This window comes from Pygocentrus nattereri, chromosome 7 (assembly GCF_015220715.1).
Source record: "Pygocentrus nattereri isolate fPygNat1 chromosome 7, fPygNat1.pri, whole genome shotgun sequence".
NCBI classification, from domain to species: Eukaryota; Metazoa; Chordata; class Actinopteri; order Characiformes; family Serrasalmidae; genus Pygocentrus; species Pygocentrus nattereri.
In genome coordinates this window covers 9162048-9189002 of record NC_051217.1, presented here as the reverse complement: position 1 = coordinate 9189002, position 26955 = coordinate 9162048, and the positions used below count along the sequence as shown (strand labels likewise).

Below are 26955 nucleotides of genomic sequence, written 5' to 3'. Positions count from 1 at the left end.
AGTAGATGATACGAATTACTCTCTTTATCCGTACAGATTGCCTTCACTGCCCATGATAATAAAAAGCATAGTGTTATTTCATCTGAATTATTTTAAAACAAGCATAGGAATTCTGCTAAAGGGGGAGAAGGTCCAAACTTTCATTCAATACCACATTTACATTTATAAGCAGAAGTAAAGTTTTTTTATTATGATTTAGGTTGCTGTTCAAATGTTGGCATCAATGTTTTCAACAATAAAAACAATTTGGTTTCAGACAGATGTTTAAAATGAATTCAGTCGGCTAGTCCTGTGCAATTTCATAGCTTTCAAATAATTAGTAGGAAGCAAAGAAGCATTAGATGTGTCAGAGTGATGAACAGAGCTGCTCTGTTCACTCACACTTATGGAATATATTTGGATGGGGATGTGTATTATTTACAAAACTGGAAGTGAACTGGATTTTCTGCTTCACAGGTGAGCAAGCAAGTCAACATTTATAAAAGTGTTTTATTGGGTTTAAATGCTATTTTTCTTCCAGCAGTTTTAGAAAAGAAAGTTGCAGTTGTGCCACCTGTTTTATCTGTGAAATGTTTCCACAGCAGGGGTTTCTCATCCCTCCCATTTCACCCCTCATTACTCACTAGCAGCTCAATACAGCGTCACAACATTTCACACACAAAGGGCTTCACAGACAACAGATTTACAAGGAATAATTTATTTGCTTATGTATAAATAAAAAATATCCAAGTTGATTTCAGTTTAGTGGAATGGCCACTAGGGGCACCAATATTTGAAAAGCGGTGATTAACTCTCGAGTTAGATAACTTCTAAACAGATCATCATAGTATGCAATAACTTTTAAAATACCTTTTATAGTCTAGGTTAAATCTATGCTGTACATGTTTTTATTTCATATAAAACAACACAAAGCATAAGTGATTCCACTGATGTTTGAAAAGCTATGGAAATTTGTTGAAGTATTGTTTTGCAAAAAGAAAAAAAACAACATCCTTTTTATTTTAGCAAACGTTGTTTAATTTTTATACTTAGAAAAGAAAAAAGAAAACTCTACCTAACTCTAGACTACTATGGTTTAAATGTACTGGAGAGAAAATTCTGTAGTTATAATAGCACTGTAAGGCTGTAGAGACAGAAATGTGCGAACATGTCCAAGACCATCTTAAGACTACAGTGCATTTGGGGAAGCAAAAGAATTTTCTGCCAGTGCAAATTTGTCTTCAGGATCAGGCTGGCAACTGATTCAGTTTACTGCTTATATCTAACATCACAGGCAGCATGTGTGTTAAAGTTTTAAACTGTCTCAAGCTGGGAGTGGTGCTGAAAATTTCACTTTCAAACACATTTCAGAGCTGTAATGTGAGGTTAGGTCTCAAGCTTCAAATGTGTGTGTGTGTGTGTGTGTGTGTGTGTGTGTGTGTGTGTGTGTGTGTGTGTGTGTGTGTGTGTGTGTGTGTGTGTGTGTGTAATGAGTGCTGTGGTTTAATTTCTTAGGTTTCTAACCTGTGCTAGACTCCTTCCCGCGCTGCCCGTGTCTGCCAGAGTGACCAGTTCCTGCTGCATCTGATCCACCCATTCCTTTATCCTGCACAGCAAGAGATAAATGTGAATATACACACACAAACTAAATACTTAAATACATGTAGAGGTGGGCAATTTGACAATATTTTATCATTATTGTGAGAAATCTTGTCATAATACACCTTATTGAGCATATTGTGGATATCGTCACTACTTCAAGAACACTAAATAACTGCTTGATTAGTTAGAAAGAGAGCATACATAATCCTTTACAAGCTGGATTTACTATCCCACAGTTTAGACTTTTTGAAAGTAGTTTTTTTTTTTAATATTTTGATTTATATCATGTATTGTGAAAATGTCTTCAAGTGTTGTGAAATATTTTTTGCCATGTCACCCACCCCTACATACATGACATCTCAAAGGTCTGGGAACACAGCTTTTCAAAATATGTGTTTAATGCAAAATCCTAACATATTAAATACATTATATATGTAAATAGTTACGCAATATTTGTCTTACTTTGAGAATAATGACAAACACATCCTCGTGTTGTGATGTCAGCACTCATCATCACTCAAACTTTTAAGCCCAAAGACCTTCAGTGCAATTTTAACAACAGCTTGGTAAAAAAATTTACCTCCCAGTTCCTCACTCCTATCTCTCGGTCCTACACTTTAGCACTACACAAAGTTTTTTTTTTTCCAGAGAACATCCACTTTTAGCTCCCTAAAAAAACATTTAATAGATGGAGAAACATTTTGTAAAAGAAATGTGTGAGTAAGAAGAATCTCTACCTTTTTTAGGTTTCAGAGAGTAACGTAGAAAGAAAAAAAATATAATAAATATAACAGTTTCATGGCTTTGTGGTTAATTGTTTTTAAATATATATATATATATATATATATATATATATGGGCGGCACGGTGGTGCGGTGGGTAGTGTGAGGAGCGAGGAGGGCCTGGGTTCAAATCCCCGGCCGGGTGACCGGGTCCTCTCTGTGTGGAGTTTGCATGTTCTCCCCGTGTCTGCGTGGGTTTCCTCCGGGTTCTCCTCCGGGTATGAATGTGTGAGTGACTGTCTGTGTCTGTCTGTCTGTCTGCCCTGCAATGGATTGGCGAACTGTTCAGGGTGTATCCTGCCTTCCGCCCGATGACAGCTGGGATAGGCTCCAGCAGCACCCCCCGCGACCCTCACGGAGAAGCGGCATGGAAAATGGATGTTTTTAAATTGAAATTGTAATTTGAATGAGTGCAATTTTCTAATTGCAAGAGCTGAAATATTGAATATCTGACATTATTCAACACTGCCTTAACTAAGGAAATTCAACGTAATAACAAAGGGCAGCATTCAAGCCACAAATCATACTTGGTGAATAAAAAGACCTCTAGCCTCTAGAAAATAATCACACTCAAATTCCAATCTCAATATTGGTCAGGAAAATTAAAATTAGGATATATTTCTTCAAATCGCTCAGCCCCAGGCAAGGTCAAACTTTTGATGGGCAGGATACATATGAAAAGTTTCAATCCATAAAGCTACACATTCAATTGTAACAGGTGACCTTTAAAGCATTTAGGAATGAAATTCCTCATATATAGAAGTAGTGAGAAAAGACACAGCACATTCAGTCCGAATGAGAACAGCAGCAGCTGGGTCTCACAGCCTTGGACAACAAGTGGCAAGACTGGGATCAAACCTGATTATGGCTCATCCCTCTGCTGTGCTGCACTCAGGAGGAGGAGGTCAAAATATTGCTCCTTCAACCAAGCACAGGCATTGATTCCACATAGAAAGAAGCGTGTATGTCTCTCTTACTCTCTCATACACAGACATGCTCTGTTTGCTTGCTTGATGTATTTGCAGGGAAGGACCAAATAGCTGTTGTTCACATCAAAGTGCTAAAGAGGCAAAAGTTCAGCAGCCCCATTCAGACACCTCAGATTGGTTCTGCACTGTCTGGGGAGGCCAAGACCTTGCAATGCTCAGCAGAATAACAATCACACACACACACACACACACACACACACACACACACACATATATATATATGGGCTGTGTTCAAAATATTAATATGACAATGTATCAAACGTTCTTGATGATGTGTGTACAGATTACTGCATCTACTTAGTCTCACATGGGTATATTACTGGCTTTAGCCTTCATGACCTTCTCTCTTTTTTGTTTGTCCAGTATGTTGTCCAGTATATTACAAAGGCACTCAAACTTTGTCAGAAGTATTTTCATTATGTACAGAATGCTTTGGAGCAGGGAGTGTGATATCTTTTTTACAAAAAGTTTCATTTTTTCATGTGCATCCAATCTCAGTGAAATTCATGCGCTGTGGTTGATGCTACCAGACAAAAAATATAGTGCAAACAGCAGAGCTACAGGAAATATTACAGGGCAGCACAGGACACTGCCATATTATCATTATATACACTGTATGTCCCAACATATCCACATACCTGCTCTTTTCTCACTTCTGCACTGAAAACAGTAATGCACTGAATTTACTTGAGTCATTACTCAAGTAAAGAGTTACTTGAGTACTCTTTACTTGAGAATATGAACATTTCCACCTTTAAAAAATATGCTATATTTCCCAAAAATATTCACTCAACTATCCAAATCACTGAATTCAGGTGTTCCAACCACTTCCACAGCCACAGGTGTATAAAACCAAGCACCTAGGCATGAAGACTGCTTCTACAAACATTTGTGAAAGAATAAGTCGCTCTCAGGAGCTCAGTGAATTCCAGTGTGGTACCATAATAGGATGCCACCTGAGCAACAAGTCCAGTCATGACATTTACTAAATTCTCCACAGATCAACTGTCAGTGGTATTATAACAAAGTGGAAGTGATTGAAAACAACAGCAACTCAGCCACAAAGTGGTGGGCTACGTAAAATGACAGAGTGGTGGGCTACATAAAATGACGTACACATAGTGTGCAGAGGTCACCAACGTTCTGCAGAGTTAATCACTACAGACCTCTTCATGTGGCCTTCAGACTAGCTCAAGAACAGTGCGTAGAGAGCTTCATGGAATGGGTTTCCATGGTTGAGCAGCTGCATCTAAGCCTTACATCACCAAGCACAGTGCAAAGCATCGAATGCAGGGGTGTAAAGCGCCACCACTGGGCTCTAGAACAGTGTAGCCATGTTCTCTGGAGTGACGAATCATGCTTCTCCGTCTGGCAATCCGATGGACGAGTCTGGGTTTGATGATTGCCATGAGAACAGTACTTGTCTGACTGCATTGTGCCAATTGCAAAGTTTGGTGGAGGGGGGATTACGGTGTGAGGATGATTTTCAGGAGTTGGGCTCGGCCCCTTAGTTCCAGTGAAGGGAACTCTTAATGCTTCAGCAGACCAAGAGATTTTGGACAATTTCATGCTCCCAACTTTGTGGGAACAGTTTGGGGATGGCCCCTTCCTGTTCCAACATGACTGCGCACCAGCGAACAAAGCAAGGTCCATAAAGACACGGATGAGCCAGTGTGGTGTGGAAGAACTTGACTGGCTTGCACAGCATCCTGACCTCAACCCGAAAGAACACCTTTGGGATGAATTAGAGTGGAGACTGCGAGCCAGGCCTTCTCATCCAACATCAGTGTCTGACCTCACAAATGCGCTTCTGGAAGAATGGTCAAAAATTCCCATAAGCACACTCCTAACCCTTGTGGAAAGCCTTCCCAGAAGAAACTATTATAGCTGCAAAAGGGTGGGCTGACATATTAAACCCAATGTATTAAGAATGAGATGTCACTCAAATTCATATGCGTGTGAACGCAGATGAGCAAATACTTTTGGAAATATAGTGTATCAGCACAATTGTCAAAAGTAAGGAAACTGCAGACAAGACTACTGTTTTCATATATCTTATTCATGTGGAAATTCACGCATTTTAATTTGAATAAATTTAACATAGGCTACTACTATGTCAAAAACAAGGGTATTAATAAGGAATTTGTTCCCCTTCATTGCAGTATCACCCTCTACTCTTCTGACTTGTTGTACACTAGACGGTGGAACATTGCTGTGAAGGTTTGATTGCAGCCACAAGAGCACTGCCGAGGTCAAATACTGATATTGGATGATTAGTTCTGGATCATGAATGTCACTCCAACTCATTCCATAGGTATTCAGTTGTGCAAAGCAGCCCCAGAGCATCACACTACCACCCCGTTTGACTGTTATGATTGGTATGACTCATATGACGTTAATGTGGAATGGGATGCTTTACATCAGATGTAACAGGACCCACATCTTCCAAAAAGTTTGACCTTTGACTCGTCAGTCCACAGAAAATTATCCCAAAAGTCTTGGGGTTCATCAAGATGTTATTTGACAAATGCAAGACGAGCCTTTTGTGTTTTTTTTGGACAGCAGTGGTTTGCACCTAGCACCTCCGCCATGGACGCCATTTTTGCCCAGTGTCTATTTTTTGTGGAATCATATATATTGACCTTAAATGAAGCAAGTGAGGCCTGCAGTTCTTTAGAAGTTCATCTGGATTCATGTGTGACCTGAGTCATTGATGCACTCTTGATGGAATTTTGCTAGGCCAGCCACTTCTGGGAAGGTTCAGTACTGTTCCAACTTTTCCCCATTTGTGGATAATGGTTCTCACTGTGGTTCGCTGGAGTCCCAGAACCTTAGCAATGGCTCTGTAAACCTTTCCAGTCTGGTTGATTTAATTACTATATTTGAACATCTGCATTTGAATCTCTTTAGAACGTGGAACCATCTGATACTTTTTGAGACCTAGTCTGCTTCACATTGCTGTACAGGTTCTATTTAAATGTTTATGATGTTTAGATTCAACGGGTCTGGCAGTAATCACGCCTGGGTGTGGTTAGTGAAACTGAAGCCAACAGTCAACTGAATTTGGTTGACTGGTTAATTTAGTAGCCAAGGGAGCATTTACTTTTTCATACTTGACCAGGTAGGGCTGAACAGCATTTTAGCTTCAATAAATGAAATAATCACTTAAAAAGAGTATTTTGTGTTGTCGTTGTCTAATACTAATAGTAATTCTATGATTTGAAACATTCAAATATAACAAACATGCAAGAAAACAGAAAAAAAAATTGGAAGGGGATTTTTGAGATACTAGGTTTCGCTCTGACAGCAATGATATGCAAGTTTGACTTATCTTTCAAAAGAAGCACAATGTTATCTTACTACTGGAAAACATGCTGGTGTAGAACCAGCAGACTGTCAGTAAATTGACCAAGTTAGCTTCTTACAAGAAAAAAGCATTACATACATTAGTGAACTATGTAAAAGTGAATGATTATCTTAAAATACAAGTCATTTGTAAACATAGTCTTCACAAGAAAAAAAGTCATTTGCTCGTCCTAGAAACCTGTTTAAACAGAGCTTGTCTAGTAAATTATCCTGTTAAAATGTTAAATGGGTCACATGAGGTTATGCTGATCTATATATTTACCACTTACATCCACTTAGCTACTGCTCATCATTTACTGCAGCTCAAGATTACAGGCAGGCTCAAACAAAGCACCACATGTTTTTAACAAGGTGGTAATTTCGCTCATGGCAAACAGTACCTTACTTTCTTAGAACATTTCCAACCATTTTATTGTTACTGTTCTTTGCATTTACATGCCAGATTTAAGCTGATTAAACAATTATTAGTTCTTATTATTTCAAATGAATAATTGAATATCTAAATATTCGTTTTTTTTTTTTACTTTTTTTTAGTAAAAAACAAAAAAACGACAAATTCAAAACATGACGCAGCACCACGGCCATCCTACTTACACATCTCAGATGTTTCAAAACAAGTCTTGACAAAGTGCACCTAATGTTCAGCTCATGAATGCCCACATTCATCAGGATGCTCACACCACAGAATGAAAGATTTTTTGTTTTGCTTTTTGTAAAAGCTTCTTTCAAAAAAAAAAACCAAAAACAAACAGGAAAAACACTCCAAGCTTTCCAACACAAGCTAATGGCACCCTTCGGCACGTCCCTCATTCTTGAAAGCCAGGAAGAGGGACAGAAGAGTGATGAATGGCAGAGTTCAAAGAAAAGGTGTGAATCTGTCTCCTGTGGAGCACACTCAGCAGCCCCATCATCTCCTCAGCGCTCCTCAGGAAATGGAAGCTCCAAAGCACCACACCAGCTCACTGACTGACTGCTAATGGAGGGCAACTCACTAGTGCTTCATAACAAACAGCGCTGGATTGCTCAGTGGGTGCTTACCAAGCACAAGTTGTGCCTGTTTGTGCTGTGGGAGAGCTTTATTTGACAGCAAGCATCTGATATCCCACAAAATATTTCAATGTCTAATGGAAAGAAGGATGTTATGCATTATGCCATACGTTTTCAAGTGGGAGTGACCAGTGTATCAATTGGCTGGTAACCAAGTCAGCAAAATCTCCATCAATATGGCCATTAATACGGTCATTTCTGAGGGTTTTAGCGGTTTGAGGGACTTATGCCAGCTGTGATCAATTTTTACCTTTACTATAGCAATGCAGGCTGAACAGACAGAAGCCAATAAAACTGCTACAAATACTGGGAAGTTCCATCCCAACAGCAATACAGCTATTATTTAAAATTGTGTGAATGCCTGCAGTTTGTGTTTTTCAAAAATTAACAATTAGGGAAACAATCATGAATTTAATTGGATTTTTTGGGCTGAATTATTAGCTTTTTGGCCTTTTTCTGTAACAGGCACCAAAAAACTTTACTTTATTACTTGACCTCTTCCCCCGATGCTAACACTTAGCAAGCTAAATGAACACACTTTATTTAGAATTAAAGGTTCTATGCAGGTACACTTTTCATACAACAAGGTACAAATGATGTAAATGTTCCCTCAAAGGTACAAAAGTGCTTTTAGGTCTAAATGTGTACCTTAAATATGTTCTTTCCAATGGAAAAGTATATACTTGTATCCTTTCATAACGTAACGTTTAAAAACAGAAGAATAAAATAAAAAGCCTGGAGACGAGACAGTGGTGGCGGTGGGGGGATCCGTACAACTCATTGCATTATGTTACATGACTACAGGTACTGAGATGTACCCTTGAGGATAACACCCCAGAAACAAGAGGGGTTCTGCCCCAGTGACAGTTTCACACCTTTATTTCAGAGAGTGTGATATACAACACAGTCCTAATGGATATATGGAAGCGTCAGTCATATGTGGCAATTCACTGCACCTGACAATAATATCAGGAATGCACTGTTCAAAAACGACTTTCAATCCTCTCATGCATAAATTATATGAAAAGCTACAGAACTTCACCATATGTGGACACCATGAATGAAAGGGTTGACCGGATAAAATTATGGGTGTTATTGTTTAATGAGTATTGGTAATAAAATGTTCATATTGGTCGGATTCTATTTGAAAGTTCTAGTTATTTGTACAGTGTCTAATATTTCTATAGTCTCTGCCCATGCTGCACTAATATAATTAGAGCATTATCTGGACACAGTGTCTGAAATGTTCTAATGCAATCTGGGCTGTTTTTGCAAGCCTGCTGAAAGAGTCTGATAATAATCGAACTCTGCATTAATGGCCAATTTCTCTCTTTATTCCTCTTCATTAGAAAAGCAGCTCTTGGTTTGATGTTCTGAGTTTAAAGGGGAAAAAAGAACTCATTACTAACATTAACTGTGGGCATGTTCAGGCTTCGGAAGGCGAAAACTGTTTTATTCACGCAGACACACTCCAAGGACTTCAGCTGCCTCTGACCCATATATCACCTACACTCTTAAAAAAGGGTCTTTAGTAAAGAAAATGGTTCTATATAGAACGCTGAACACTCAAGGAACCCTTTCCATGATAAAGATAAAGTATCTTTGCAACATATAAAGGCTCTTCAGATTGATGGAGAGTGTGATGTATGCAGTTCTATATATAACTGTTCTCTGTGGCACCAAAAAGGGTTCTTGTACTGTTAGCATGTCAATCTTGTAACCATAGAAGAACCATTTTGGTGCCAATTAGAACCCCCTTCAAAGAGGTTCTATATAGAACCATTTACAACACATTGTCTATCAACTTGAAGAACCTTCTCACAATGCAAAGAACTCCTTAATCATGCAAAGGGTTCAAATGTTCAGGGTTCTATACAGAACCATTTTCTTTGCTTACGAACCCTTGAAGAACCGTCTTTTTTAAATGTGTGCCCCCTGCAGTCTCCCAAACTGTCCATCTGATATAAAAACACTCGAAATTGAAGTCTTTGGGGTCCATGTGTGTATGCATGTTTATCATAAATCAGTTCTACACAGGGTAAATGCAGCGCTCCATCACAGAACAAGGCCACAATGGTTTTGAAGAAAAGCCCTTTATGCTCAGAATTCATCGATGACTGTAATGAGTTTAATCCAGTGAACATGAAGTTTCATTCACATACACTTTCAGGTCCATTCAGCATACTGACTTTCCCTGAGCTCCTCTATAATAAGCCATTTAATCCCTTTACAGCATGAGGATTACAGCTCAGCTGAGCAGGGAGGAGAAGAGTGACTGCAGACTTTTTTCCTTAGGAAAAAACATCTTTAAGCACTAGATAAAACAGCAAAACTGCCATTGCAGTTGCTGCTGAGGCACATAAAAATGCTCACGTATGCAGATTCTGATAAACTGTTAATTTATTTTATTTATGAACACAGTCTGAACATGGTATATCACTGTAAACAGCTTCGTGAGAACATGTCTAGGTGAAGTTACTGTTGATGAACCTGCTAAGGGATATCAGTAAACACACACCAGTCCACAACAAGATCAACAAAAGAAGACACAACAGACTTCAGTAAAGAATGTGCGTGCACATACAGACACTTCTAATGCCTCCAGGAACCAAAGGCTGCATCCTGATGAAGGAAAACAGAATGACAGCATCCACCTACGTCTATCTAAAGATACAGCCCAAGCCGTCAATCACAGAGACTATATACCCTTGGCTCAAAACTCATCCTTCCTCGGTCTCCATCAGTGTAGCCTGATCACCAGCTTCTGTTACAAATTTGGCATGAAACATCAGAAACTTACATTCACAGGCATGAAAAATGATTATACTTAATACTTATTATGAAAAACTACATCCCATGACATCACAAAGTGGATTCTATCACTACGTAAAGGGTCCAGATGCGACATTTTTCTTCTTGAGGTCCACTTATAACATTTGTGTGGTTTTATGCACCAAAAATGCTCATAATTCATTTTTACATGACCATTTTCCAACCAGTCTTTATCCCTTACAATTAAACAGGCTGTTTTCTGTTACTGTGCCCCTAAGACTGATATGTTATAAAGGTGCTCTGTTCTTATTCTATTCTTATCTATTTATAAAGCTGCCGTCGGAGCAAAACCTTGTATCTCTTGTTTGGTTTTTCACATAATTTGAAAGAACTTCTTGCCCTTTACGTTGCGTGCAAATTTCATGATGAAAATACCAAAAGAAATGGCTCCAAATGACCTGGAAAAACTCTGGTTTTATTGACTTATATTAAAAGTAAAGTGGGTTTTTTCCTTCTCCTGTAAAGTTACCATTTTGGAGATACAAGGTTTTGCTCCAGCAATATATAAAAGGCAAAGGGAAATTCAGTTCTCATCATATGGACCCTTGATGCATATCGTGTGCTGTGAAAATGTACCGTGATGTCATATCGTTAGCTGTGTGTTTCTTCCTGTGACAGTAGTGTCTTAGTAGCGGCTCATCTTAAGTGAAGTGCTTCAAATAATAATAAACATGGATAAAGTTAGTATCATCCCTTTCCAAACAATTTGTTTAGCACACTTTATCAAAAGTCCAATGCTTATTCAATACTATTCTGTGGCAAACAATTCAACACTCTAGCATTCAATATACACATGCATGTTATTGGAATCATATTGGTTACTGCACGTTTTTGCTTTAAAACAATATTAGCACAGTTTAAAGGTGTTTATGCTTGACTGATGCTTCAAACTGATATTTGATATGTATTTACTGTACTCCAAAAAAAACAGAATGTTTAGGTGACACTAAACTAATATGTTAAAATGTCTGTATATTATTCCTTTTAGACTTCTATTTCATAAAGGTACCCTGCTGAAAAAACGTAGAACCTTTAGGATTTAATCCTGGTGGTTCTAACAGTATTTTTTTTCAGCAGAGTAATCCATTACAAATGACTAATTACTTATCTCAAACTGTAATGGGATTACATTACTCATTACATCATGTAAAAGTAATCTTCTGCTCAGCTTTACCTCTGTCTTGCTTTAAAACCCATCCACAACTGCAAAAACTGAAGCGCACATGGGAAAATTCAACAGTCCTTTCACTAATTTACTTAGAAAGAAAAAGCCAATGACAGTGAGCATCCCTGCCTTTCAACAAGACACCGCTGGTTCTGCTGCTTAAAATCATAAATGGCTGATGCTTTTTGAAACAGGAGAGACTATCCAGAGAAAACAGTCTAAAAACAGCTGCCTCAGAATAGAACTTTTCTAAATAAAATGTGAAAAAGGTTACAGACCTGTTACTAAATGGGAAATGTGGCTAGTTTAGGTGAGAATGTGAGCTCAGTCTTCTTCAGCATGGGGATCTTTATCCATCACTTTCGCATCTGCTTCGACAGATTGTTCACGGCTCCTCTCGTGCTCACACTGCGCTGCTCACATTCACTATTTAAGAAGTGCAGTCAGATGTTGCAAGCAACACATGCACGTGCACATTATGTGCAAACACAAATACAATTTATTAATACTGTTCTACTAGAGACTTATAAGTAACACAAAAAAACTAAGTTCTTATTAAACAGCCTCATGGAGAACCAAATTGCCCTCACTTTTTATGAGGAATTTGACGTCATATGTAAATATAAACAGGACTGGAGTCAAAATGTACCATTTACTTCCAGGTCTATACAGTTCATAGATGAAAACTAAGCTGAAAAACAGGCCATTTTGAATTGAATTAATGTCATTGGAACCAACACATTTACATCTGTCTACCTATTCAGCCTACAGCAGTTTAGCTACATCCATTTACACTGAATTTCTAAGCAGGGTTTCAGCTCAGAGTGTTTTTTGAATGAGGCACAATACAAAGCGACCAATAAGAACATAGCTCATTTGTCTTATAATGGCCTTAGAGGCTCTGTACCACAAACAGCCTGTTTAATTTTAAGCAATAAAAAATGGTCATGTGAAAATGAGTTATGACTATTTTTTGCACATAAAACCACACAAATGTTATGGACCTCGAGGGAAAAAATAACAAGAAATAAGACAAGAAAATGTGGGATACAGGTTAATAATGTGATTACAAGTATTTAAAATGTAATGCCTGTACTGTGACAGGAAAATGTAATGTGTTACTATGTATTGCATTAACCTAAACACCACAAACAATAGAAGCAGCAATTGAGGAGTTTTTAAGTTGGCACTTAGTTTCATGTGAGCAGTCACAGACGGATTCTGGCCCAAATGATGATGTGTCATGATTCTGTGAGGATTACATTTGACCAAATCAATGGTCTGCACTATTTCTACTTCAACCCCTACATTCCAGTTTGATATACTCGATACCCCAGCAAGATGAGCAAGCAAATAGAGCATGTTTATTCAGGTATGCTACAGATCACTTGATGGTGGAAGTTATCACTCATTTTGTAACTGTAACTACGAAATCTACCAGCAACAGGCTCAACCACTTCTTTAAATGGCCAGGGCCCAGCGGCAGGCCCAAATTTTTGTTACACACTTCTATAACACAAGAATAGCTCAGTCAGTTTGCATGGAACTCAATGTAGTTACTGAATTTTTGAGGGGTTAACCCCCTTTTTATTTAAACAAGTAGTTGGTCAGTGTTGTGTAAGCACTGATAGTACACACAATAGCTCAGACAAGTTTATCATGTCAAATAATGTTATTAAAATTGTCATATTGCCCATCCTTAAGGTATTTGTGCATTTTTTTGTCTCCGTGCAGGTCAGACGTGCAGTGTTTTTGTTGTAGTAAGTGGGCTACGGAAGAGCATGTCCTAGTTGGGTGCGTGTGTGTATGGCTGGGAGAGTGTGAAGCTGGATTCCCTGGCAGGCCTGTTCATCAGGGGAATAATTACCTGCTCCAGCCCGGGGCCTCCCTGAGGAGCGCCACTCTCATCTCACCTCAACACTAATAATAGATCATTACAGAGCCAGCGTCTGCACCAACAGCAGCACCTGCAACAAGCAAGACTAACAACAATGTGCGCTTCTGACCTGAGAGACACACAGTGAAAAAGACACACATAAATACACACACACAAGATCATGGCCACTAATTACCTCTCATCAGACTGGTTGATGAAGGCAGATTAAACCAAACATTGCACCAAAGCCATGGTTCGCGTATCCAGACAAAGGTAGCCAAAGCGCACCCATGGCTAAAACAAGTGCTTAACTTTGTACATACAGCTTGTGTAATCTCCATAGAAAAGCAGTGTCAATAGAATGAACCTAACTGCCAAGTGTAAGCCACAGGGGGAAGACCCCCAGCACTTCACTGCGCTCTGGAGTGATGGGGCACTTTCCAGTACAGAAATAATCATCCAACATCAGTAGCTGACCTCACCAATGCTCTTTAGGCTGAATGGAATCAAATCCTCACAGCAGTGTTCCAAGATCTAGTGTAAAGTCCAGGAGAGTTGAGGCTGGTACTGAAGCAAAAAGGGACCTCAAAGTCCCTTCAATACCAAAGGAAAAGACTGATAAGCAGATGCCTACAAATGTTTGGTCAAATAGTATATATGAGAAATCTTCTAAATGTGCCACACATTCTGTCCTTCATTTATCAATTCACTCTTTCTCTCACTCTCACTCTGAGCCATACATAGAGACAACACCCTGAACAGTTGGAGAGGACTTTCACCAAAACACACTCCTGCTGCACAACAGCATCTAATAAAGAAGATAACACAATTTCAGGCAACTGCCTTTGTATAAAAGAGAATAAAGCTCAAGATGGGAAAGATTCATAAAACTCTTCTCATGATACCACCACCACCACTGTATGGTCAGTGAAGCTTTCATTTTCATTTCATTTCATTTCATTAAATTGTATTGATGCAATCCAAGCCATTCAGAGTGATTTGAAGTGGAATGCTCTGTTCTAGAGGAACTTGCGGAGTCAAAATTGTTCACAGCAGTGGTGATGGGACCCAGACATCAGAAGTGCTTAATGCAGGGATGCACAACTCCAGTCCTGAATGGCCAGTATCCAGCACAGTTTGGTAGCTGCTCTATTCAAACACCCCCACTAAACATATCTGGCAGTTAACAGATATGATGAATCAGGTTTGTTTGAGCAAGAAAGTCAACAAACGGTGCTGGACCAGCCCTCCTGGTTAATACATCCAAAGGCTCAAGCACAGAAAGCTAATGGATATGCTGCCCGATGTCTGAGACACTGTTTTATGGTAGCTTTGAGAGAAGGTTTTGGTCTAAAACATATATTTAAAAGCCATGCAGACCAGATAAGAGGAATAGTCCTCAAAGAAAAAGTTTTTTCCCCCCAGATTTACCTCAATTTTACTACTATCAACATGAAGCCTGAGTTTCTATACATATAAAAACTCAGACAGCTCATGTACGTTCACTGCTCATTCTTGAATAATAAATCAAATTTGTGTTGTAGACACTGTGACCCTGTGACTGGTTTACAGAAGTCCAGAGAGGCCATTAGGTAGTTATAATTTTCTAGACTATTATCTTGAGATCACACTATCTCGTGATCTCAAGATAACAAGTTGTTTTATCGATATCACAAATAAGTCCCAAGTTGTAATATCAGGAAAACAACTTTTGTTATCTAGAGATCATAAAAAAATAAACAGTGTAGAAAACTAGAATTACCTCATGGCCTCTCTGGATTTGTACTGGTTCCTGTCACGACGCCTGTCGGCAAGTTTCTCTACACTTTACTATTTCACATCAGATCATTATGAAGAACTTTGTTGACATGTCAGCGACTGAATTATGCCCCCAAAAAAGTGTTCAACAGTTTTCACGGAAGCACAGAAGCACTTTTCCCCGTCAGAGGCGTCGCACTCACACGGGCGTGGATAAAGGCGGCACGGCAGGGGTTCAGTACTCACATGAGCGAGGTTGGGAACTGAGACGGGCACGAAGAGGGCAGCGTTGAGAAGACTGTAAGAAGCAGCAGGGTGATGGTGTGGGGGTTCATGGCTGTGGCAGCTGAATGTCGCTGAATCTCCAGCACTTCGGTCCGCTGCGCGCTACTTCTGTCTCCAGAGCCGAGGCGTCTGCTGCCCTGCTAGATAATCGGATTAGCCGTCATCGGGCTACAGTGAGCGAGTGCAGGGCGAACCGCGCTACACGCTCATGTTGAACGTCCCGCCGCTCACCGGCACTCAGCACGCACTGTCTGCTCACGGCTTTCTGTCACACACACCGGACCCCAGCTGACACAGCTCATCCCTCCTTCCCAGTCTGGAGTGGAAGCGACGAGCAGCAGTGTGATCGGAGCGAGTGTGAGGAGTGTGTCCCTCTGTTCCGCCCTCTTATCTCCTCCTCATCTCTATTCCACTCATACACTCATACCTATTGGCTGCCCTCTCTCTCTCTCTCTCTCTCTCTCTCTCTCTCTCTCTCTCTCTCTCTCTCCCTCTCTCTGTTCCAGACTCAGAATGCTTTACATGCAGTTTGATAGGCCGAGTATTACTATTAGACATAAACTATACAGAACACCTCTCTCTCTCTCTCTCTCTCTCTCTCTCTCTCTCTCTCTCTCCCCATTTCTTTTTCGTTGTCTCTCTCTTTCGTGCTTTCTTTCTCTCTCCACTTTCTCTTCTTTCTTTTGCTCTCCCTTTCACTCCCTCTCTCTTAATTTTTTCTCACTTTCTTTTGTTTCGCTCTCCTTCATTCTCTCTCATTTCTCGTTTTCACTCTTTCTCTCACTTTCTCCCTTTTTCTTTTATCTTACCCTTTTCGCTCATTTTCTCTCTTTTTCTCATTTCCTTGATCTCCCTCTCTCCTGTTTTCCCCTTTCTCATTCTTGCTTTCTTCATCCTTTTCTCATCTTCTTCTCTTTCCTGTTTTCCTTTGCTTCATCTTTGCTCTCTCCCCCTCCCTGTCTTTGTTTCTCTTTCTTAACCCCCCCCCCCCTTTCCCCCCCCCTCTCCCTCTACTCAGGAGATGCCGTCCAATTACCACACACCTGAAATCAATTATGAATGTGCACTAAACTGTACTTGGTTACTGTTGTACAATTAACCAAGTACCACCTGCTTGTTAAACTGTAATGAAACACATTGTAAGTAGCTCAATAACAAAAAGAATGTTTACACGAAACCGTCAAATCTGCAGTGAACAACATTTTGTCTAACATTTTATGCCAGTGGCAGACAAAACGATGTGTGCATATGATTAACAAGATGTGGTTTTAGCACAGACCCATTAAAATAATGGCTAAATAGGGGACAAATCCAAACTTTTTCCATGAGAAAGAACCAGAAAGAACCTGGTTCATGTGGGGCTTCCGCTTCTTTACTCCTACTGGAAATGATGGGAGTGTCTTCTGAGTTCGACAGCTTCTATTATTTGACCACCTCCAAGCACAGTATGCAGCTTTACAGAGATTTAGCGTAGTGTCTTCTTTGGACTACACTGCTCCTGCAGGTATCTGGGCTTGTTTCACAAAATTAGAATTTCTAAGTTGATCAACTCAATCCTTACATAGCTGGTCCTGGAGCTCTACCACCCCGGAGGGTTTACATCCAACGCACCTAGCTCTAATGTTCAGATGCATCTGAAAGCCTTTACTACCTGGATCAGGTGTGTTAGATTAGTGTTGGATCTAGACCTCAAGGACCAGGACTGGGCAAACTTGACATAGAGGGAACATTGCTGGATTGCCAGATTTAGGATTTTTTGGTTAGTGTTGGGCACATCCACCATGAATGGGTGTCTAAGCATTTAGAATAGCAATATAATCATACATGTGGATGTGCTTTCCCACTGTTAGACAAATACACTTGTATGTACACATTTCTCCCAATCATGCCAATTTCTTATACTGACAGCATATTTACACAGCTGCTAGTTGGGATTCTAGTCACATGTCCACCACTCAAGCTGAAGATGAGGTCCAGTTTACCCCTCACACATTTTTCCCTTTATTTCTAATGTCTGTGTTTCTAGAGAGCAACTGTTCCTACTGTATGTATATATTTATATTGTATAATATATCCCAAGTATATTGGGCTGAAGCCTCAGCCCCAGTGAAAAATAAGTCCACCACTATACAGCCCATGCTGTGGGCCCCTGGGGTCAAAATGTCATGATGTGCAGATCAATACTCAATTGTATTGACTGTATTGATACTTTCAATTCTAATGCTTTCTTTTGGTCATTGATACTGAGGTACAAATACAGTAGCAAGGGTTTTCTTAGGCTTAAATTATACAAAGTATTTTTCCTTTTATCCTCAGTATTTATCCTCAGTGTTTATGTGAGGATTTGTAACAGTATTCAGTTTGGTATTAGTACTGGAATACTGGCTTTTGCATGGGTTCACAATAAAAAATAGTTCAATGAGGTTCTTTTTCAAAAACATTTTTACTGCAGGAAAAAAATCATTTGTATACATCTTATCTTATTCTGTGGGTAGAGTGCCCATTTCCTTATATCAAACAAAATACATTACTCTATGTATTAAATCCAGACCATTTTCAGTCCTTGATTTTGGATTCTCTGGTAGTTAGGTAAACTATTAGTGTAACTGTGACTGGCTTTCATGATTACAAAATCCAGGGTCCACTCAAGGTCTGGATTTAAAACCTCTGCTATAGGCATTAGACTTTTGACTTTTATCAGAAATAACATGAAATGAGTCAAAAGGGGTGGAACTGGAAGAACTGTAGTTTTATATCAGTTTTGTCCTTTTCTTTAGGGGGGGGGTGGCATCCCCTTGAATCCCCTCTACAGTCAAGCTTTGCATATCACCCGCTGCTCGTAAAATCTCCATTTGTTTGCCCTTTCAAAATCTGTGCTCTCCAGAACAAAGAATACAAAAAACATTCAGTCAGCAAGTGGTGGGTGCATATATTTCTGCATGTTACTTTGCAGGACATTACCCTTATCTTCAAAGAATCGCCCCTGGTGCTGCCCACTCTTCTGAAATGTCTTGTTCTCTGAGAATGGAGAGACACTTTCCTTCTGATGAGATAAAAGTTAAACAGCGAGTGAGCATGGAGACAGGTCGGGGCAGAGGGAACGAGCTGCCGAGGGATTTCGGCTTTCACCCGTTACCTAGCAACCACTCACTGGCTCTGTGGTCCTCAACAACGGCTGTGGCAAAGGGGTTGCGGGGTGGAGACAGAGAGAGTGAGAGAGAGAAAGTGAGAGTGAGAATGGGGAATGAAAGAGCAAGGCCATAACACAGGGACGAATGGAGCGCTATTTCTTGCTCCATTGAGGGAAAGGTAGTGGACTAATGGCACAGGCACACAGAGTTCTGCTCATTTTTCTGCTCTATTGTTCTCTCTCTATGCCATTCCATTAGCACCATCCCATCGACCGCTCTGAAAAAGAGCCAAGGATTTCATAGGCACGAAAAGAGGAGCGGCTCACTCCCTTTTCTGAGCAGGAGAGACACACAGCATGACCCAGCGGCAGTTAAGGAGGGAGGACAATATCAGAGCATGATAAAAGCCCAAGGCCAGCGTGCAGCTAAATGAAAAGAAGCTTGGGAGAGAAAAAAGGCATCACATCATCAAAACAAGTCCTCTCATTAAAATTCCCTATAGATGTTTAATAAAGACTGTTGTTGTGACCTCTTTTTTTGCCAGCAGAATTCTGCTGCAGGCAGTGATTAAAGCTCGCCGGGGCCCACAGTTCATCTGAACTTCATTTGGGAAAACGGGTCTGATTCGGGTCTGATGGGCTGATGGCTGAACTATCCAACAAATCTCTGTCCTGCAAAGGTGTTGTGAGTTCAGTGCAGGTGTGAGTATACCTGTGGCTTAACCATAGGCCATTCAGGAGAGCTTAATGAGCAAGCTCATTAAGCATGTGCTACAGAGGCCCCAGCCAAGCAAACTGGAGTGTAAAGTCATAGGTAACTGTTACTGCCAGTCTGATCTGTAGCCATGCTGCTACAGCTTCTAAAGCAGTGTACACACAGCACTGGGCAGAAGTCAGAGAACAGCCTTCATTTCCAGTCAAAGATCTGGAGATTCAGATCTGAAAAAATCCACATGCATTTCTGTCCATCCTTCCACTGTGAGAGAACAACTCAACACTATGAGTCTGACAAGATGCGTAGCTGTCAAGAAGCTGTTACTGAGAAAAAGAAATAGACATAAAAAAAGGAAAATTTGCAAATCAAACAAAAAGCTACTGGTGTTCTCAACAAAATGGACTGGTCAGTCCAGAGTCCAGACCTGAACATCATTGAAAGTTTGCGATTACTTGGATTGTGAGGAGCCTGAAAAGAATGGAAGGCAAGCAGTGGGCATGTTAAATGCTGAAAAAATGCTGTTCTATTTAGTTGACAAGGCTTGTGTGTAATTTTCTTTTGAAATTGTTTTCTGTTTACTTTTTTTCCTAATGCTGAAAAGCAATATCTTGTACATAATGACAGTTTTTGAAATCAAATAAATGAAAGGTGGTCTTTGAATTTGCACAATGCTTTTAAAGCAAGAACATAGGCACCAGTTTATCTGGGATGGTATAAGAGGAATCTAATTAAGCACAACCTTTGCACAGTCATTCTTTATTTGATAAGCATTGGGTAAATAACATGCTATAAAAGTCTTTTTTATTGTTGCTAAGGGCTACATTAGGAGATTCAAACAGTAGTCTTCAAATCTCCTAATCATGAGTAGATGTTTTGTGTGGATTGGGAGAAAGAATCTCTCATTATACAGCATCTACACCAGTTATTACACTCAAATGTATCAAATGATTGTGTTTTGTGGACTTGCACATGCACACACACAAACACACACACACACACTCATTCACTCACTCGCTACCACATCCTGAAATCCAAGCTACACCAGTCCCCTGGGCCCTGCAACCCTCCTACACTGGATCTCCATGGCAACGCGCCCTGCCTGCATTACCCAGGAAGAGAATGGATGTTCACAAACAGTGCTATCTCGCACGCTTATATTAAAGTCTTTGCACTAAGCCCTACTGTTCTTCTGGTCATTGAACTATATTCGCTACCTGTATAGTAAGCCTAGACCTGCTGGTGATGGTCAGATGTAGCATTAGCATAGCCAAATGTGAGTAGTGTGGCCTAGCGTGATGATTTCCTGATCTCTGCTTGAATGTTGACTAGCTGAATGGAGACATTATGCGTATATTTCTCTGAAGTGATCATAATAATAATACAGAATGATGTTTCACAATGTAACATGCAGTGCATTTTAAGCAGTACATACACACAAGTCATTAGGTAAAACAGCATAATTTATCAAGGCACTGATTATGAGATAAATTTTTTTTGTTCTATCCATTTTGTTAAGATGAAATCTAAACAGTCCAAAAAATATCTTGAGGATTTGCTGGTGAGCTTGACTCATAGACTAGGCTTTGCTCTGTTCAGCTGATGCCCTCTGTTGGAACAATGTTGCAAGCGCAGATCTTTCTGTCCTTAAATTCAACAGTTTGGAGGCGATTAAACTGAAAATAGTTACTTAAAATGGTTTATTATTTATTAAAGGCATAATATCCTGAAGGTCAATTATCCAAGTATGACATCTAGATGAGTTCATATTGGTTTGAAAATGGAAGTCATCGCTTGAATTATATGCAGGAATATATTAATGCAGGAAAGATGCTGATTGTTTGGACCCTATTGGACAGTAACAATCACTGAATACTTGAAGGAAACAAATATCGATTAATGCCAAAAGAGTGAAAACGCATGTATGGTTCCTGAATAATCTAAGCAACTGGGAGATGCAAAAAAAAACCCCACCAACTTCTAAGACAGAACTTTGGAGATGTGGAAAAATATCCCTGCAGAATGTCCTTCAAAAACTGAAAGCAGGTCTCTGGAAAGGAATGGACATTGTGATAAAGGTAAAGGGAAGACACACAAATTGTGACATCTAAATTTGATGTTACATTCTGTGTTGGAGGGTTTGATGTCATTTTCTGTTGCAAACACTCACTAAACACTTATGCCAGAAATGTCTTGTTGAGGAGAGAGATCAAAAGAAATTTGCCAGACTGGTTCAAGCAGACAGAAATGTTATGCTAATTCAGATAACCACTCTATGCAATTGTGGAGAGTAGAAAAGCATCTCAGAATGCACAAACCATCAAACTTTGAGGAAGATGGGCTACAACAGCAGAAGACCACATCATGTTCCTCTTCTGTCAGCCAAGACCATAAAGCCAAGGCTGTCATGGACATGGGCTCACCAAAACCTGGACAGTTGAAGACTGGAAAACCGAAGCCTGGTCTGAAGAATAGTGTTTGGTGAATTTCTGTTGAGGCATTAAATTGGTAGGGCCAGAATTTAGCACCAACAGCACGAATCCATGGAACCTACCTGCCCACGGCCAACAGTCCAGGCTGGTGGAGATGGTGCAATGGTGTGGGGAATGTTTTCTTGCCACACTTTGTGTGCATTAATAACAATCAATAATCGCTTGAATGTCACAGCCAATTTGCGTTGTAGCTGACTATGTGCATCCCTTTGAGGCCACAATTTACCCATCTTCTAATGGTTACTCCCAGCATGATAGTGCACAACAAAACAAAAGTCATCTTCAACTGGTTTCCCAATCTGGAAATAAGTAGAATAAGTAGAACATCTATGGGATGTGGTAAAACATGAGATTTGCAGGATCAAAGTGCACCTGGATAATCTGCAGGAATTCCATGATGCAATCATATCAACATGGACCAGAATCTCAAAAGAATATTTCCAATATCTTGTGGAATCCATGCCAAGAAGAACTGGGATTGTTTTGAGAACAATGTGAGACTCTACCAAGTATTAATTTAATGCTCCTAATAAAGTGCACTGAGTGTACATTTTCTGCTTTATTTCTTGACATACAGTGTATATAGAGATGGTGTTATCTCTAGAAATGGAATGCTAAGCCATTTCATTTTTAATGGTATAGTTTGTTAAATCACCAGTGGGGATAGTACAGCCTGAGTTTTTGTTGAAACTAACCAAAGTTACTGTGCCTCCCAAGCCATATGCAAATAAACAAATAAAACAGACATGACACATTTTCACATTTGGAATAGAATCTCTTCTTTAATATTTATTATTTAGACTCAGGGAAACATTTTTTTTCTACAGCACAATTGCATAATTCCATGACATCCTGTGGACAACCACAAAACCATAACATTAAATTTCTCATTTTTACACGAAGTGAAAAACAAGACTCATTTTACAAGCATTTTTACAGTCAGCATACATCTTCAGATAAATCTATTCAATTTCCCTCTTTTGAAACAGAATCTGGAGGCAAAAATATCAACAAACATCTAGCGAAACATGCAACATCCATGTAAAACCTAGAAATTCTTTGACAACCACTGAAGTTGAAAAGAATTATTGTGTTTTTTTTTTTTTACGTTCTCGTCTTAATTCTGCGAGATGTCACTGTTTTCATTGGAGGTGTTGAAATGGGTTGATTGACATTGTTCAGTCAATCAGATGGATGATTTGCTCACATAGCTAGACAAATACGTATGTACAGACAGGACTTTGACCTTGAGATCGCACTTACATGCTCAGTGTCAGACCAAATAAATATTCAAACCTCTTCTTATAGAAAATATCTTATGTATTTACATAATCAAAAATAATCAAATCACATTCACACTGTTTACTGCAACTGAATACATCAGATTCATCTCAGATGTTAAGTTCCCAGGAATACAGCATAACAAATCAGGCTAACATTACATTGAAATAACAAAGAGGAGACAACGGCCATATGAGTGAAGCCATTATTTCTGTCATTATTTAAAGGGGACACAGCATTGATTGGAAACAAGATACACAGCACTATATTAGAGGCGGAATGCTATAGACGTAGAACTCATGGTATTGATTGTGAGAATCCATTGGCCATCAAAAGTGGGCCCTTGTATTTGTAGAGCACCAACAAGGCTGAAATGTATTTCAGTGCTTCTGATGAAGAGTTGCTGTTTTCCAGCAAATGTCACTGTATTCCATGTAGCAATAACTTTCTCATAGTTTTGATGGAAAGTCAAACACAACATTGGAACAGTAACTTATAAATAAAGTGCATAAGCTCAACATGTATTGTGTCATAACAGCAAGTTAAAAAAACAAAACAAAAAAAAAACTATGCTATAATCATCTTCTGTTTTAGATCTTTTATATCTATGTTTATTAAAAGTAAAATCATCTTTAAAAGGTACATATTTATTCAGACAAACTCTCATTGACAGCACACATTAAGAAAGATGCATCCAGACATAATTTATGTTGCATAGAATTACCCAAACTGAACCAGTGGATTTGGTTAGGATATTAGGTTGGCACATGTTAGTTCATCTCACTGTGACAGCAACCCTTTATTCACCGCATGAAGACTTCTTTGTTCGAGCACAAGTGATATTTGTACAATGTATTAAATATGACCTTTTTCCCATGTGCAAAGAAATCCACAGATGTTAATAAGCAAACACTGTTGCTTTAAGGAGAACTGTACGTCTATATAGTAATTCCTCCATGTCTTGAGTTGACGGTCATCATCTGGTGTGTTTTGTGTTCTGATGCCCAACACACCAGACTACTACACTTGAACTTTTATGCATCTTCTACACTGATATGGTGCAGGGTAAAGTGGCAGTGAATATGTTTGGGACATTGAATCTCTGTTAGTAAAACAGACATGAACAGACCAGCAACAAACAATTATTCCGAAAGCAAACAAAAAGACTAGAACAGCTTTAAACTGCACCACAAATGGGCAGTGACACCAATTATAGACAGACACCTTGCACCATTTGAAATAAATACAGACAGCAACCAGATTTCAATAGGGCCAATTATTTAGCCTTGCAGAACACCCCCGTCAAAGTGAAGAGATCTGCATCTTATTATTTTTTTCTCTTATTTTTTTCTTCATTGCATATTTTGATTGAACACAGAACTTCATCACAAAACAGAGAGCACAACTGACAACATCTGAACATTTACATGACAATTACTCCAAGATGCTTAAATCAAAAATATGGTCACATACAATCATACTGCGCATTTGACTCCACATAGTTGTCCCTGTGGCCTCTTGCAAAACCACTTGAGGACACAAAACTTTCAATGACAGAGACGTAGAGCATCCATAGTTCAAGGTCTCGAACACCTAAATGTGTTCAGAACACAATGTCAAAACACCCCAGAAAAATCACTATTCTTAGCAGTGGTTTCTATCCCATCATTGCAGCTGCTTAAGGGAATCAAGTCTAAGTGATGCAGTTGATGAAATCAAGGCCCACAGACAAAAAGAAATACTGCAAAAAAGTCAGATGAACTGGTTTTTAAAATGCGGATGAAGCACTCAGATTAGGATACTAAAGACCGAGGATCATGGACTTAATGGAGTTATGCTGAAGGTTTATTCACACTGTATTCACCAAATGAAACAGTCACTACATCTGAGCTAAGATTGTCTTATCTTCTCATCATATATATTTATATAACATAATCTGATATGATAAATTTCATCATATATAAAATATAGAGTGGACTGAGTGGGAAACAGGAGACTAGATTCTCTGAAAAAGATCACAAACTCTGCTACTGATATTTCTGTATATAGTCAGTTCTGCACAATTAGATTTTTTAGCCATCTATGTATAAAGACCTCTGTACACTGGCTGTACAAAATGTATTGTCATACATTTATTATATATCATGAAACAGCTTCTCTCGATAAAGGCATCTTGTCATCACAAGACTTCCATTCAGGAGAAGATGCACTCTATTCTACTATGCTGTCTTGACATAGCAGAAAACATTGACAAACATGACAAAACATGGAGTAAACGACTTTAAATGGATAATGACAGAGTTGCTAAAAGAGGTTAGATCATGTGTTATAGCACATCTATAGGTCTACTTTTTCACATGAATTTAACAGCAGGTATGGTGCTAGGGTGGCTTTGGCCAAGAGAAAGATTTGGGAGGTAAATATTTGATGTTTTTTCTTAACATAGTGATGCAAGAGTAGAGAAAGCATTTTATGCTCTGACAGAGGGTCTGAATACCAGTGAAAACTGCACTTTTAAGGAAGTTGACTCGATGACACCCTCCTTAACACAGAGTAAGTATCTACTGAAACACCTCCATCTTTGTTCCCTCCCTTATTCCACCTACTTCAATATACACCAGTTTATCAATGTGGGTGGTGTAGCTCTCTCTGCTCTGACGGCAGTGTTGGCTGATGGAGATCAGGGCTGTGTGTGAGGAGAACTGGCCACTAGCTTGTGCCAGCTCACTGCTCGCTTTCGCATGTCCACCTTGTCCAACCAGATGTAGGCCTCGCCAATCAGAGTCTTCTTCATAAACTTCCCTCCATTAGACACCAGGAACAGCTGTTGGTGTTTCCAATGCAAAGACAGGTTTGGAATATTAGGACTGTGGTCTATAAGTTAAATTCTATGAACAGTGTTATATGTTATACAGTGTTATAACATCATACATTTGCATCTACAGATGCTGAAAGAGGTTCCTGTAATGCCATAAAAGAACCACATTTTGTTCCTCAAAGAACATTTCTATGGTAATGTTTCCTTTTTTTACAGTTCCTTATTTTCAGTAAAAGTATAGTATTAACTGCAAAGTACCACATAATTATGCTGTGCAGCATGATGGAAAGATCCAAGACAGTTCAACTAAACTACACTAAAATGCCCAATAGATTTTAGATATTCACTGGAGTGGAGGATGTGTGGAATAATCTCCAAAGTGCTGCGCAATTATGTGGGGTAAAATGATTAAATACTAGAAATGTTAAATGACATTATATTGAAACACCTGATTCTAGCAATTAAACTAAAAAGAAGATACATTAAAATATGTCATAACTGAAAAATGTATCAAAGTGGTATCAAAAATGTAACAAAGTGGTAGGTACAAACAAATATGTACTAAATTGTATTGTAATATCACATGTTTAATCCCATACAATTACATATTAAGCCTTATATTCAGGAACTTCAGGGACTTCAATGCAAACTGGCTAAGATATTCTTAGGCTACAAAAGTGTGTAATTAAACTTTGCGCCCTGGCAATTTAAGGGATTAAGCAATAAAGTAAATTGGAAAAGTCATCAAAACTTAAGGTAAGGACCCAGTAAAACCACAATAAGAATCCTTGCTTTCTCTAATAGCCCAGATTCAGTGTCGTTTTTAAATAACAAACAGCTAC

The 26955-nt window shown here is 39.2% G+C and overlaps 2 protein-coding genes across 13 annotated transcripts in view; both read right to left on the bottom strand.

The window, feature by feature from the left end:
* Positions 1–16056, bottom strand: part of LOC108443125 (voltage-dependent calcium channel subunit alpha-2/delta-1) — a 130448-nt gene extending 114392 nt beyond the window's left edge. For all 5 annotated transcript variants that reach the window (XM_017723853.2, XM_017723937.2, XM_017724021.2 and 2 more), the window contains exons 1-2: positions 15642–16056; positions 1504–1585 (exon numbers count right to left, since the gene is read on the bottom strand). In XM_017723853.2, coding sequence (XP_017579342.1) covers positions 1504–1585; positions 15642–15730 — 171 coding nt within the window. In that variant the 5' untranslated portion in view covers positions 15731–16056. The remainder of the gene's footprint in view (positions 1–1503; positions 1586–15641) is intronic.
* Positions 16057–22768: 6712 nt separating this feature from the next.
* The window catches only part of pclob (piccolo presynaptic cytomatrix protein b), a 107395-nt gene continuing 103208 nt past the window's right edge, over positions 22769–26955 (bottom strand). For all 8 annotated transcript variants that reach the window (XM_037540017.1, XM_017724231.2, XM_017724357.2 and 5 more), the window contains one exon: positions 22769–26119. In XM_037540017.1, coding sequence (XP_037395914.1) covers positions 25976–26119 — 144 coding nt within the window. In that variant the 3' untranslated portion in view covers positions 22769–25975. The remainder of the gene's footprint in view (positions 26120–26955) is intronic.